This window comes from Paramacrobiotus metropolitanus, unplaced genomic scaffold, assembly GCF_019649055.1.
Source record: "Paramacrobiotus metropolitanus isolate TYO unplaced genomic scaffold, Prichtersi_v1.0 Parri_scaffold0000016, whole genome shotgun sequence".
NCBI lineage: Eukaryota > Metazoa > Tardigrada > Eutardigrada > Parachela > Macrobiotidae > Paramacrobiotus > Paramacrobiotus metropolitanus.
In genome coordinates this window covers 158,376-170,788 of record NW_026570236.1, presented here as the reverse complement: position 1 = coordinate 170,788, position 12,413 = coordinate 158,376, and the positions used below count along the sequence as shown (strand labels likewise).

The 12,413-nt window shown below is 40.4% G+C and overlaps 2 protein-coding genes across 2 annotated transcripts; one reads left to right on the top strand and one right to left on the bottom strand.

The window, feature by feature from the left end:
- The first annotated feature begins 314 nt into the window (after nt 1–314).
- On the top strand, nt 315–9,515 carry LOC129585226 (uncharacterized). The gene is made up of 25 exons (XM_055477836.1): nt 315–655; nt 772–941; nt 1,312–1,469; nt 1,631–1,713; nt 1,871–1,941; nt 2,404–2,847; nt 3,060–3,085; nt 3,161–3,237; nt 3,462–3,613; nt 3,678–3,794; nt 3,861–3,927; nt 4,384–4,484; nt 4,545–4,974; nt 5,409–5,635; nt 5,839–5,948; nt 6,093–6,197; nt 6,300–6,493; nt 6,560–6,640; nt 7,122–7,636; nt 8,021–8,154; nt 8,268–8,419; nt 8,547–8,564; nt 8,646–8,831; nt 8,939–9,049; nt 9,167–9,515. Exons 1-25 carry the CDS (start codon nt 610–612, stop codon nt 9,235–9,237), a joined length of 3,846 nt encoding a protein of 1,281 aa, XP_055333811.1. The 5' UTR covers nt 315–609; the 3' UTR covers nt 9,238–9,515.
- Nucleotides 9,516–10,115: 600 nt separating this feature from the next.
- On the bottom strand, nt 10,116–11,615 carry LOC129585362 (BTB/POZ domain-containing protein 6-B-like). Its single transcript, XM_055478008.1, has 5 exons — nt 11,308–11,615; nt 11,058–11,177; nt 10,776–10,935; nt 10,521–10,699; nt 10,116–10,262 (listed from the first exon to the last, which is right to left on the bottom strand). Exons 1-4 carry the CDS (start codon nt 11,460–11,462, stop codon nt 10,652–10,654), a joined length of 483 nt encoding a protein of 160 aa, XP_055333983.1. The 5' UTR covers nt 11,463–11,615; the 3' UTR covers nt 10,116–10,262; nt 10,521–10,651.
- Between the last annotated feature and the right edge of the window lie 798 nt (nt 11,616–12,413).

The window sequence follows — 12,413 nt, the reverse complement described above, 5'->3', positions numbered from 1 at the left end:
ACCCATGAGCGGAGTCTAACGTGATCGACCGGCGTGAAAGCAAACGTTGGTCTTCGAGGTCCGCGAATGTGAACTTTTCGTGTGCGGTGTAACACCACTACAGGCATGGGAACAGTCAACAGCACTACGAGGCTCGACCGAAAATCAAAACTGATCAGCTGTTTAACCCGACGAACGTACGCTACTCGTATTACACGCACAGTTCTGCATGTACTGTAGTAACTGTACTGTACTGTACAATAATACGGTACATACGCGTGCAGTGGAGTTAAGTACTAGTAAACTTGTTTATTTGGATTGCTGTTGAGCGCATCGTATATTGTGGTCGCAGTTTTATCGCGGCCGCTTTCGCTAATCAGAAAACTGTTCTAATGTGCAATAAAGCATTATCAAAAGATTCTTCGAAATTCGATTAACAGAATCTGCGTATTAAATTCGTTTTAGAAAATTTCGGGTTCTTCTACTGCCGTTCGGCACGTACAGTCTGCTTCTGATTTACTAGCTATGTAAACGATGCTGTCGATATCAAGATCATAACACTGCTCGTCTTCAAAGCGCATTTTAACCCGCATTTGTTGGATCCGTGACTTAAGCAGCTGATTTAAAGAAATGGCGAACGTCGCAACTGTAACCATCAACGGAACGCAGTACCAAGGTAACCGGCTTGTTCCTTTTAATGAAAACGTTGTTTGCAAGATTGCTTGAACCGGATAAAAGCAAGTCCATCAGAAGTTCCAGTATTGCCAAAATCGTGGTTACAATTTGTTGCAGTTCCTGACAGTCTTAGCGATATTACCCTGAATGATTATCTCCGGAAGAACCTGCTGATTACCGGAACGAAGGTATTCTGCCGGGAAGGTGGATGCGGCGCATGTGTGGTGTATGCCGAGTACGAGAATCCTAGTGGCGAAAATGGACTTGTTCAGCGCACCATCAATTCGGTACAAAATCTAACCAATTTTATGCACCCTTGGTACATAACTATTTTCAAGAAAGAGAATGCAGGGTGTTAAATTTGTCGAAATAATGATACGACAATGCGCAATGTTTTGTAAATCATCTGCAAAATAAAAAGCTGGAAAGATTATGCAGTTAGTGTTAAAAATGGGCATCATATATACAGTATGTCGATAAAATGTGGATGTTGCGAGTAAAGTGTGTCTGACTCTGCACATAGTCGCTAAAATCGGCAGCGGCTTCGTTGTTCACAATAATTGTTACAAAGCTTGCATAATTACGAGTATGTATCATCAATCTGCTTTACGGTACAATGGCGACTAATATGATTTCAAATAATTTCTGTATTTTCAGTGTCTTTGTCCGATCTTGTCCTGTGATGGTTGGAGCATCACGACGGTGGAAGGTATTGGTAACCAAAAAGCGCCCCATGTCATCCAGAAAACCCTGTCGGATCACTACGGGACACAGTGCGGATTCTGCACACCGGGAATGGTCATGAATATGTTTGGGTACATGATCGTCGTCGAACACATTATTGACTAAAATATTTTTACATTTGCTTTGTCAAAAGTATTAGAAATTGCTACAACTGTATGAACAACAATGACAACCTTGCACGATGGTTTATATCTGAGCAAATGTATTATCGATTTGTGTTGTATTTGTGTAGCTTGACAAAAAAATATCCCGACAAAGCTCTGTCGCCCAAGATTGTGGAAGATTCCTTTGACGGGAATCTTTGCCGATGTACCGGTATGGTGGAATTTAAACTTAAATACCTATTAATACTATTTTTCTTATTAATAGAAATTTGTGGTACAAATGAAGACGTACTGTAGTTGTAATATTTTCTGCGTAGTGCTTAGACTGCAATGAATATATTTGTTTACTTATCCTCTATGTTGATTAGGCTACCGTCCAATTCTGGAGGCGTTTAAGTCTCTGGCACCAACAAATACCTGTTCGACAACAGACATTGAGGTAAAAACTGTCATGCATTTGTGTCCAGGTGTAGATAAGCTGAAGCGAGAAGCTGTACTAGAATATGTTAAATACGATTTCTGCAAGTCTGAATATTTTTTCACTCAGCCGTAGCAGTTTTTTATGGTTGCGGTTAAACGCGACCAAGTAGAAAAATGCGCAACAAAGTTACCTTGCGGCTAGAACATATTACACTCTGCATTACCGTATAATCGCTTACATAACCGTCACAAGGTCTCCATAATACAATATTTTACAGAACTACGTACTTATCCCAGATATAAAAATTGTCTCCGCATGCACCTTAAATAAAAATGTCTGAAAATAAAATTTTAAGTGTGTCTAAATGTGTGTGCGTGTTTATTCGTATGCATTACATTTTATTTGTTATTTAAATTTTTTATCGTAATTACTAAGTAGTGTAATACATACTTCTATTAATAACGGGTGCAATATTGTCAGGAGACGTTGGGAAAGCTTTGTACAAAAACAGGCAAACTATGCAGTGGACATTGCGAGAACCACCTCCCGCCGGTCATCCTTCCGACCAACCCGGCCGACACAGTCAACAGCACACCGTGGCAGCAGCCAAAAAGTCTCGAGGAACTCCAGAAACTGATGCAGGGATTCCAGCCGGAGCAGAAGGTGTTCTATGTCGCTGGCCGTACCAGCATCGGAGTGTACGATGACCGTCCGTACGATGTGTACGTGGATGTCAAGAAAATTCCCGAGCTACATGTCAAGAATATTAATATGAACGATCCATCAACGGTGACCATTGGCGCATGTGTCTCCCTGACGGATGTAGTGGATTTCTTCAATTCCACATCCAGTCAGCCGGGATTCAAGTATCTGGGCATTATAGCGAAACATCTTCGGAAAATTGCCAGCGTTCCCGTTCGTAATGTATGTCGCTAATTTTTAGAAATTCCGTGACGTATGATAATTAACTACTTCAAAAATTTTCTAGTATGGAATTTATGAAATTTAGTTACGTACTAAAAGTTGCGCTTTGGTATTGTGATCTTTATTTAAAATCGCATTGCATGCACTTCACATTTACGTTCTACTTTTTCTTGGCAGTTTGTACATTGAATTTACGGGTGTCATGTTTGTAGCTTGGCACATGGGCCGGAAATTTAATGTAAGTGAACGCTTGTTCAACCGAAAAACTGGCCGAAGAATAAACTGAATACGGCATTAATGATGCTATTTTCAGGATAAAGAATAAACACAATGAATTTCCATCGGATGCGTTTTTATGCTTTGAGCTCGCCCAAGCAGTATTGGCCGTCGGTATGTTCGTTTACTTATATATTTGAACTAATACTTTTACACATATGCAAAATCAGTTATTACTAAAAGTTGCAACAACTCGTTTGTTTCGACAGCAGCGGTCTCAACCGGCACCATATACGGTGTACACCATAATTACAGCAAACGTTTATGTACTTGTGTTTTGCGGGATACACTGTTTCCTTATTATAATTTCAAAGGTGTAATATTTCTTGTTTCAATAGTGGATGCAAATGGAAAAACTACAACACTGACGCCAACGAAATTCTTCAAAACGGACATGGACAATCCACGCCGCGTTATCCTGAATGCTGTGTTTCCCAGCTACGATGACGATGTTTTATTCCGTAGCTACAAAATAATGCCCCGATCGCAAGTACGTGTAATAATGTGTAATATTTGCATAGCATGTTAATGCGAGCCTTTTTCGAAACCTGCAGAACGCGCACGCCCTGGTTAATGCCGGGTTCCGGGCGGAAATCGACGACTCTCAACCAGGAAAGTTTATCTTCAAAAATCCGCCGGCACTCATCTTCGGAAATATCACCAAGGATTTTGTAAGTACTTAATGGATTATTTTTGTATTTCCGTTTACTGCATACGTTTTCTGTGCTTTTCTCCAGGTCCATGCGGAGAAGACAGAAGCGTATCTGGCTAAGAGAGATATTGGGGATCCAGCTATTCTTCAAGGTATGCTAATAAAACTGATCAAGAAATATATGCAAACCGTCTTTGACGGATGAACTGTGCTGGATGAATATTTTCAAGACAAACAGATCTTAAAAATATTCTGATTTGCAGTACTTTACCCGGAGATTTGTGGTACATTAATTTCTAGGAAGGACAGTGCATTTTTCTTTTGCTAACAGTAACGTTTAAATTCCGGGATCCTTCCCCCCACAACGTCATGCAAAACAAACAAGCACGGGATTCATACTTTATACAATACTAGCACACTGAAGCGCACTTGCACTTGTCGTTTTTATTATCTGGTAAAACTATAAGCTTTCAGTTTCGCCGACACAATCTGCGTAGTGTAGTGGATTATAGTGTTGCATTCTTTTTAAACTTTTTGATATAAATATCTGATACTTAGAGATACATAGACAGATTGTCAGAGCGGATTTTTAGACAGTTTTTGTATAGGTGCGCTCAAGACTTTGAAGGGAGAGATAAATCCTACACCGGATCCGGCAGATGCAAGCCCAGCATACCGTGAAATGCTGAGTTTAAGTCTCTTTTACAAGGTCTTATACAGTTTCGTGTTTGGTGTTTTTATTAGCAGCAATAAATTTTTGTTCTTTCAGTTCGCCTTGGAGATTGTCGGCAAATCAGCTGACCAGCGCTTCCAGTCGGCCGTAGGCAGCTTAATCGATATGCGACCACTGTCCACTGGTCAGCAGAAATTTCCCACTAATCCCAACGAATACCCGCTGACCCAGCCCATTCCCAAACTGGAATCAATGGTGCAGTGCACCGGAGAAGCCAAATACATTGCCGATGAAGATTCCGCTACGATGTGCTACGCGACGTTTGCCCACTCGACACAGGGCAACGCGGATATACAGGCAATCGATTCGACGGATGCGCTGAAAATTCCCGGTGTCGTACGAGTTATCACGGCCATGGATATACCCGGCGCGAATAATTATAATCCGGCGCAGGTGTCGGCTGAAGAGCTGTTAGCCACTAAGCAGTCGCTGTTTGCTGGGCAACCTGTTGCTGTTGTTGTGGCAAGTAAGTGTGAAATCGGTATTTAATTTAAATTCCTAGATACCTTCTAAGTATCCCTTCTTGCGACATATACATATAAGAGTACATATATCCCGGACAAATTTAAAAAAAATTCAATTATAATTAAATAATATTATTAGAATAAAATTAGAATTAGAATATTAGAATATTATTAGAATATTATTAGAATTAGAATAATATGCAATCTTAGTCATTATCAGACTGTTATTTACAGCCTCTGTAGCACTTATAAATACCATAAAAAATGGAGAATCGTAGTCAAAGTCAAAGGGTTTGGCAATCGCTTCGGGGCCATCGTTCCGTAAATACTACTTAGACTAATTCAATGAGCATGATACATAAACCGACATTCACAACTTTTAAATACCGTTAGTTACTTTTATCATTTTTGGTTAGTAATTTTCCTTTTCCTCTAGCTAGTCGCGATGCGGCAGAAGCAGGAGCCAAGGCAGTAAAGGTCACGTACGCTAACGTCAAACCACCGTTGCTCACGTGCCAGGATGCCATCGACGCTAAGTCCTTTTTCCCGCCGGTAAACGATTTGGTTATTGGTGATGCTGCCGGTGCCATTAAATCCGCACCCCACCAAATTTCCGGTCAAATGGAAATCGGAGCGCAGTTTCATTTCCATATGGAAACACAGGTGCGACCGGTCGTACGTAATTCACATTATATGCCAGACTGATATCGGGAAACAAATTAATGATCGTGGTATGAGTACTGGGTTATGAAACCTTAATAATCCAGGATAATTCATGGACACAACAAAATTTTTCATATAAATCAGTGAAGATGACATATGCCCAACAGTAAAGGTTTTCTAGGAACGTTTTGGTTGTTTAATAGGCTGCCGTTTGCCGACCAACGGAAGATGGTATTGATGTTGAGGCAGCCACACAGTGGGTGGATTCCGTTCAGGATGGTGTTGCACAAGTGCTCGGCATGACCAAAAGCAGGTATTTCCGTGTTTTAAACTCGGTTTTTTGGCGCTAACAATTGTAAGTTTAGCGACCATGTATTGTAATCCGTTAAAGTGGTACCTCATTTGTACGAAATTCAATAAGAAATGTCAGTATCAACATTAATAATACATATTGCAGGGTCAACGTTCAGGTTAAAAGGATTGGCGGTTCTTATGGTGCGAAAATCACAAGGAGTAATATTATCGCCAGCGGATGTGCGTTGGCTGCGTATCTTGTTAACAGGTACAGTTCTGGTTTAATATGCGTGCTTATTTGAACTCCTATGCACAGCGCTAATTCAATTTTTGCAATTATTAATCTGACACTACTTAATCGTTGGTATAGACCAGTTAAATTCCATATGAATCTGTGGGACAATAATCGCGCCATTGGAAAGCGATTTCCGTACTTGACAAAATATCAAGCTGGTTTCGACAACAACGGTAAACTGATGGGGGTAATTCTGGATGTGTACGGGAATATCGGAGCACAAGCCAACGACTCGGCCGTCAATGGCGAATTAACCTGGGGAGACAATAGTAAGATGTTTTTCTTTTGACATCTACAGTATGGGTATTTTACTGTATTTGTATTGTTTATTTCAGCTTATAAGTGCGCAAATTGGAAAATTTCCATGCAAAACTGCAAGACAAATTTACCTCCCAACACGTGGTGTCGTGCTCCCGGTAAGAATTGTTTGCAGATTATAGCAAACCTTTATAGATGAAGCAATACTGCCAGACAATTTTTTTATAATGAAAATTTACATCCTGTCCCATTAAGATTGTTGAGAAGTGCGTTTCAGTCACTACGTATGCAAGTTTTCTAATGCGCATCGATGCGCATTTTCGACGCCGCAAGCGCTGCACTACAATACTGCGTATTACGACGGCATTTGCAGATGGAATATGCCAAAAACTGGTTGTTAGCAAAGCGATCCAAACATATTTAACTTTAAGTACAAATTATGTAATTTACTGCATATAATGAAAACTTTGCGCTCTTTTCTGTTAATCTTCTGAAAACTGGTTTCGGAATATAGAAAATAATCGTGAGTCCCAGATTGTGTGTAATATGCTGATACTGTAAATATAATGCTTAATACTCTGCTAAAATTTCGAAAACCTTCTATCTTTATTATCGTTACCGTGTAAACTGTATTTCCAGGATCAACGGAGGCGATTTATTTTATCGAATATGTTATGGAACACATTGCCAAATTCCTAAAAAAACCCTCCATTATCATTAAACAAGCCAACTTTTATAAAAACGGTGACAAACAAATCACCGGTCAGAGTATATCATACTGCAGCATTGCCGACGTGACCACCCAGCTTCTTAAGTCCGCCGATTACCAGAACCGGCTGCAAGTCGTTAACGACTTTAACAAGAACAACCGTTGGCGGAAGCGCGGTATATCGGTGACCCCTATGAAGTACGGCACCGTGTGGAACGGGAACCAGTACAGCTGTCACGTGGCGATTTTCCACAACGGCGGTGCTGTCGCGGTGTCGCATGGCGGTGTAGAAATCGGGCAGGGACTGAACACCAAAGTGGCTCAGGTGGTGGCGCATGAACTCAATATTCCCTTGGATCAGGTTTCGATTAAAGCCAATATGTCCTTCACAAGCGCCAATGCCACCAGCACCGGAGGGAGCATGACGAGTGAATTATGTTGTTTGGTAAGCATAACCGACGATGTAATATACACAATTTCGTACCTGAATAAGTATTGGTCATGAACCATTCATAAAAACAATATAAAATACTTTAAATATTGTATCACTTATCTGCATACAGTTGCTTGTTAATTTGACTCCGGTATCCGAGTACAGTTATGTAGAATTTAGAGTAGCTTCCAGAATAAACCGAATACTAAGTATTAAGTTTGTCCGAGAAAAAATGGAATGTTTCGTAGATTTTTTAACACTTTCCTTGAATAGTATTAAATGAGGCAGACATAACCCACCGGGTAGCGCTTATCGCCCTTAGTCTACGTAAGCTGATTAATTGGTGGTTGGGTCTAGAATATTTATATGCATCGGATGGTTTTTTATAAAACATAGGCTGCTCTGGATTGCTGCTCTTCATTGCTTGCTCGGATGAAACCGGTAAAAGACTCCATGAAAGCCGACACGCCGTGGGCTGATCTGGTGGAAAAGTGTTATTCGCAAGGGATTGATCTTTCTGCCCGCGCTTGGTAAATCCATATGAAATTTCGTTACCAGAATAAAAACCGAAAAAAATATGTTACCGGAAAATATATAGATATGTCACCAGAAAACATTCTTGTACATTTGGAATGTCTTGCAGGACTGCACCGCAGACCGCGGATGCTCCCATTTGCTATAATACATACGGCGTGACGTGCTGCGAAGTAGAAACCGATATTCTAACCGGCGAATATCAGATTAACCGATACGATGTCCTGTATGACTGCGGTGAATCGATGTCGCCTTTTGTCGGTAAGAAAAGTTTCCATCGTGTTCTAACGTATCATCTAAGTACTTGCATCTTTGTATTCCGAAAGAACCAATGCGTCAAAAATTCGGGAAATTATTGATATCTAAATCGTTTTCTTCTGTTTTTCAGATGTGGGTCAGATTGAAGGTACGGGTGTTTTATAGCACTTCGGTTAATTTGTTGCATCTATGATTCCCGATCACGACCTCACAACATGGCGGAATTTAGGTGCGGTCATTATGGGACTGGGATATTACACTTCGGAGGAGCTAAAATACGACCCAAAAACCGGTGAACTGGTGACCTATAGTACTTGGACTTATAAGCCCCCGTCTACTAAAGACATTCCCATTGATTTCCGAGTAGAAATCCTCCAAAATGCTCCAAATCCACTTGGCGTTCTACGAAGCAAATGTAAGCTTTTTTATTTAGTATGTAGTAAAGCTATGACAACATAAAATCGAATGCTTGTATTTTGACAACAATGACAAAAATCGCTATAACTGGATGAAATGTTCCAGTGGTCGCCGAACCTCCGCTCTGCATGACAAACGCCGTTGTTTTTGCATTACGCAACGCGTGCAATGCCGCTTTGGATGAGACAAAGAAAGGGAATGATTGGTTTCAGTTTAGTAAGTGACCACACTGTTGTTTTAAGCAAATGCTTAAAGTAACATTATTTTTGATAAACAGCAAAGCAGCTGGCGTTGGAATCATTACTTACACGTGAGCGTTTTGTCATTTTGCAGATGCACCTGTAACACTGGAGCGATTTCAAGGATACTGCCAACTGGATGTGGCGCAGTTTACATACAAATAGATTCAGAAAGCCAAAACGATGCAGCATTGTGCATTAGGTCATTCCATGTACAATACACACTCATAATGTCCTTATAGTTGTTACATGTTTTTTGAAAATTCGTTTAAGTATGATTACTGTGATTTGTGATGAATCAGTTAGATTAATGCTTTCAATGGTAATTTTGTGGTGGTGGTGGTTGGGAACGGCGATCGAACTTCCGTAAGCAACATTCTTGTAAACCGTAATGTCCGGCAAGTATACTGATGGCTCTTCCAGCTAAAAAAACCGATGTAGTATGTGACCTTCCGATTTAAGGCAGCAGTGAAATCATGTTTTGTAATTTTTTCGTTTGATTCATGCACGATATACTGTATCTGTTGCCTGTTGGTATAAAGCCGGCAAAAATAGTGAACAAATTAATGTTGTAATTGTAATATCGTATTTGTGAATCTGTGCGCTAAAATGCCATAGCATACGGAATTTAGTCCAGTTCAGTCGGAATCAGAGTCGCTTTCCGTATCCGAATTCTCCCGACTGCTAGCATCTGGACTGTCTTCCATAACACACCAGTCCGCTGTTCTACAGTGATACCATTTGCCTAACATCAGATCCATTGTCCGCTGAAAACTTTCGAAGGACGTTAAAATATCCAGCCCTTCGACTACCCTCCCAAAAACACAACTGCGGTCACTCCGCCTATATCGTGACAATGTGACAATGTGAAGGTCAACGTAATTTTCATTGCCCGCATCATCGGGTTCCGTGCTCCATTCGTACCACACCTCGTTGGCGACAGTACGACCATTTGTTATTATATCATTGCTCACACCGAGAATAGCAAAAGCTTTATCTGCTCGATACGTAATTTATATATTTATGTTATAATTAATGGGAAGGCAACAATTCAAAAACTTACTGCTACCGGGCCGTCAGCTAACTGAGAAGCCGTGAATAAAGGGAACCGGATGGAGTGAAAGATGGTACCGAGCGCTTCGCGCAAAGCATAACCAGACACTGGACGAGTGATATCTTGCTTTGCCCATCTGTGCACCGAGATACCGTTTATATTCGTATAACAGAAATCTTGTTAATATGAAGTTCAGATATGTGTTTGCTTTTTTTGGCGGCTAAAAAATCATCTATAGCTAAATATACTTAGCATATGCTATTTTTTATTTACATTATTTATGCATGTTACCTTTGCTTGTTTGCATTACTTACTTAAAGGAATACTGCACTAACTGCAGCACCTGCTGCAGCTCTGCTAATATGCCAGAGTAATTTTTACTGCATTTATTTACCGGCACACTTGATCGTAAACTGCTGGTTCCGAAGCGCTCAAATTCTTACAATCCACAATCTGCTTCAAAGTATCAAATGGGAGATCTATGAAAGCGTCGCTCTGCATAGCGACAATAGTGGATCGCGATATTTAAGCTAAAGCCAGTGTGGCTAATTCGCTTTCACCAATTGCTTGAGCCTGTGTATATACGCGAAAGGTCACATGATGCCGTTGGTATATGCATTCCCGTTTTTCTTTCAAATCAACCTTGTACCTGTTGGAAGATATCGCATGCGCAGTCCGCAGTGAGATGCGACTGCACATAATCCCGACAGGCTCGACTCAGCTTGTCGATCATGTACTTTTTAGCGCAGTATAACGTGTCCATGACATTGTGCATTGTTATGCCGCTTATGTCATCCGTAAATGCGTAACTGAAACCATCCACATCCTTGCTTAATTTACAGTCTTTTAAAAGGTCTCCTGAGAGTATGTTTTTTATATACGAATTACGCGATAGACTGCTAAAAGAAGATAAGCTTACGTATAAGCTTACTGTAGTAGATTCTGAAACGCTTCTGGAGTAATATCCGGGATTTCTACTCGTTCTTCCTTGAGCTCGATGGAACCGTAGAAAAGTGTTTGGAATACAGCGCTTACCAGAGCTAAAAACAATCTACAAGGAAAAGTTACTGCAAGGATGCGCAGCATGAGATACGCAGCAGTATTTTGCGAATGGTTAAGAACTGAATTTATTTATATTTAAAAAATACTGCGAGCAGTTTAACTAAAAGCATACTGCATACTTGTGGGTCTTGAAGACCTTTCCTGGACTCACACCAATTTCGAACTCAATATCAGTTGGTATTTCCAGGTCGGGATGCTCTAATAGAAATCGCGCTCTTTTACGGAGATGTTTGGATGATCGGAAATCAGCAGGTGGAAAAGCTGCCGCGCTCATTTTAACTGGGGAAGAGGTATACAAAAAGCTTATGGAAATACAATTCTGAGGAAATAAATGCAGTAGACAAATACACAATTCTCTTCAGGAGATGTCCTCTAAAATGAAACGTTGCTAGCGTTTTCAGTTACGCTAATTAAACTTCCACGACAATTCCATAATTTTAAACCAAAATCAACTAAATAGATGCTACACGTGCAGACTTCCAAGAACATATTCACAACACTGAGCTCTTACTTCACTAAGAAGATAAGATAACTGATAAGTATTTATTTGGGCATATTTGGTTTATGATACCGATATACTACTGGGTGCGCACCGGCCCATGATCAGGATAGCAACCTAAATTCCTAGAGCATCTTAATGTACTGCAAATTCGGGGACTGAATGGCACACGCATACATAATTTGGGCAAGTCTAACAAAAATTTCTTACTTTGTATAAGGTTTTTGCTCTGCAAACCGTAGTAGGTTTTATGATATTTCTCTGCGTAAACTGCTGTATTTTTAGTGACCAGTTAATTTACCTTGACACGTTACAGACAAGTGAGACAACAGTTCTAGTTTATTCGCTCGGTAGAGTTGCGCTTGTCTTTGAACGTTCTAGTTGTGAGTTTTGAGGGCAGGTTTTACTCTTACCGTTAGTGGAGGTTCATTTCCGAAAATGAACGATCATTGCCCAGCCGGATCGATCCGGCTGGGCAATGAGCAGCAAGTATCACAATTCCACCATTTGAAAGGATTTTGAGAATCCTGCCGACATTTACTGATTCATGTGACATTATAAAATTTTTTTTATTATAACATTGTTTATGTCATAGCATTGTTATAGCATTTTGCTGCGAGTATTATAACATGCTGCACACTATCCAGTACACACTATGACCACGTCTAATAGATTACTACCAGTACCGGGTAGTCGCTTCACGTTTGAGTGATTAAGGACGTGGAT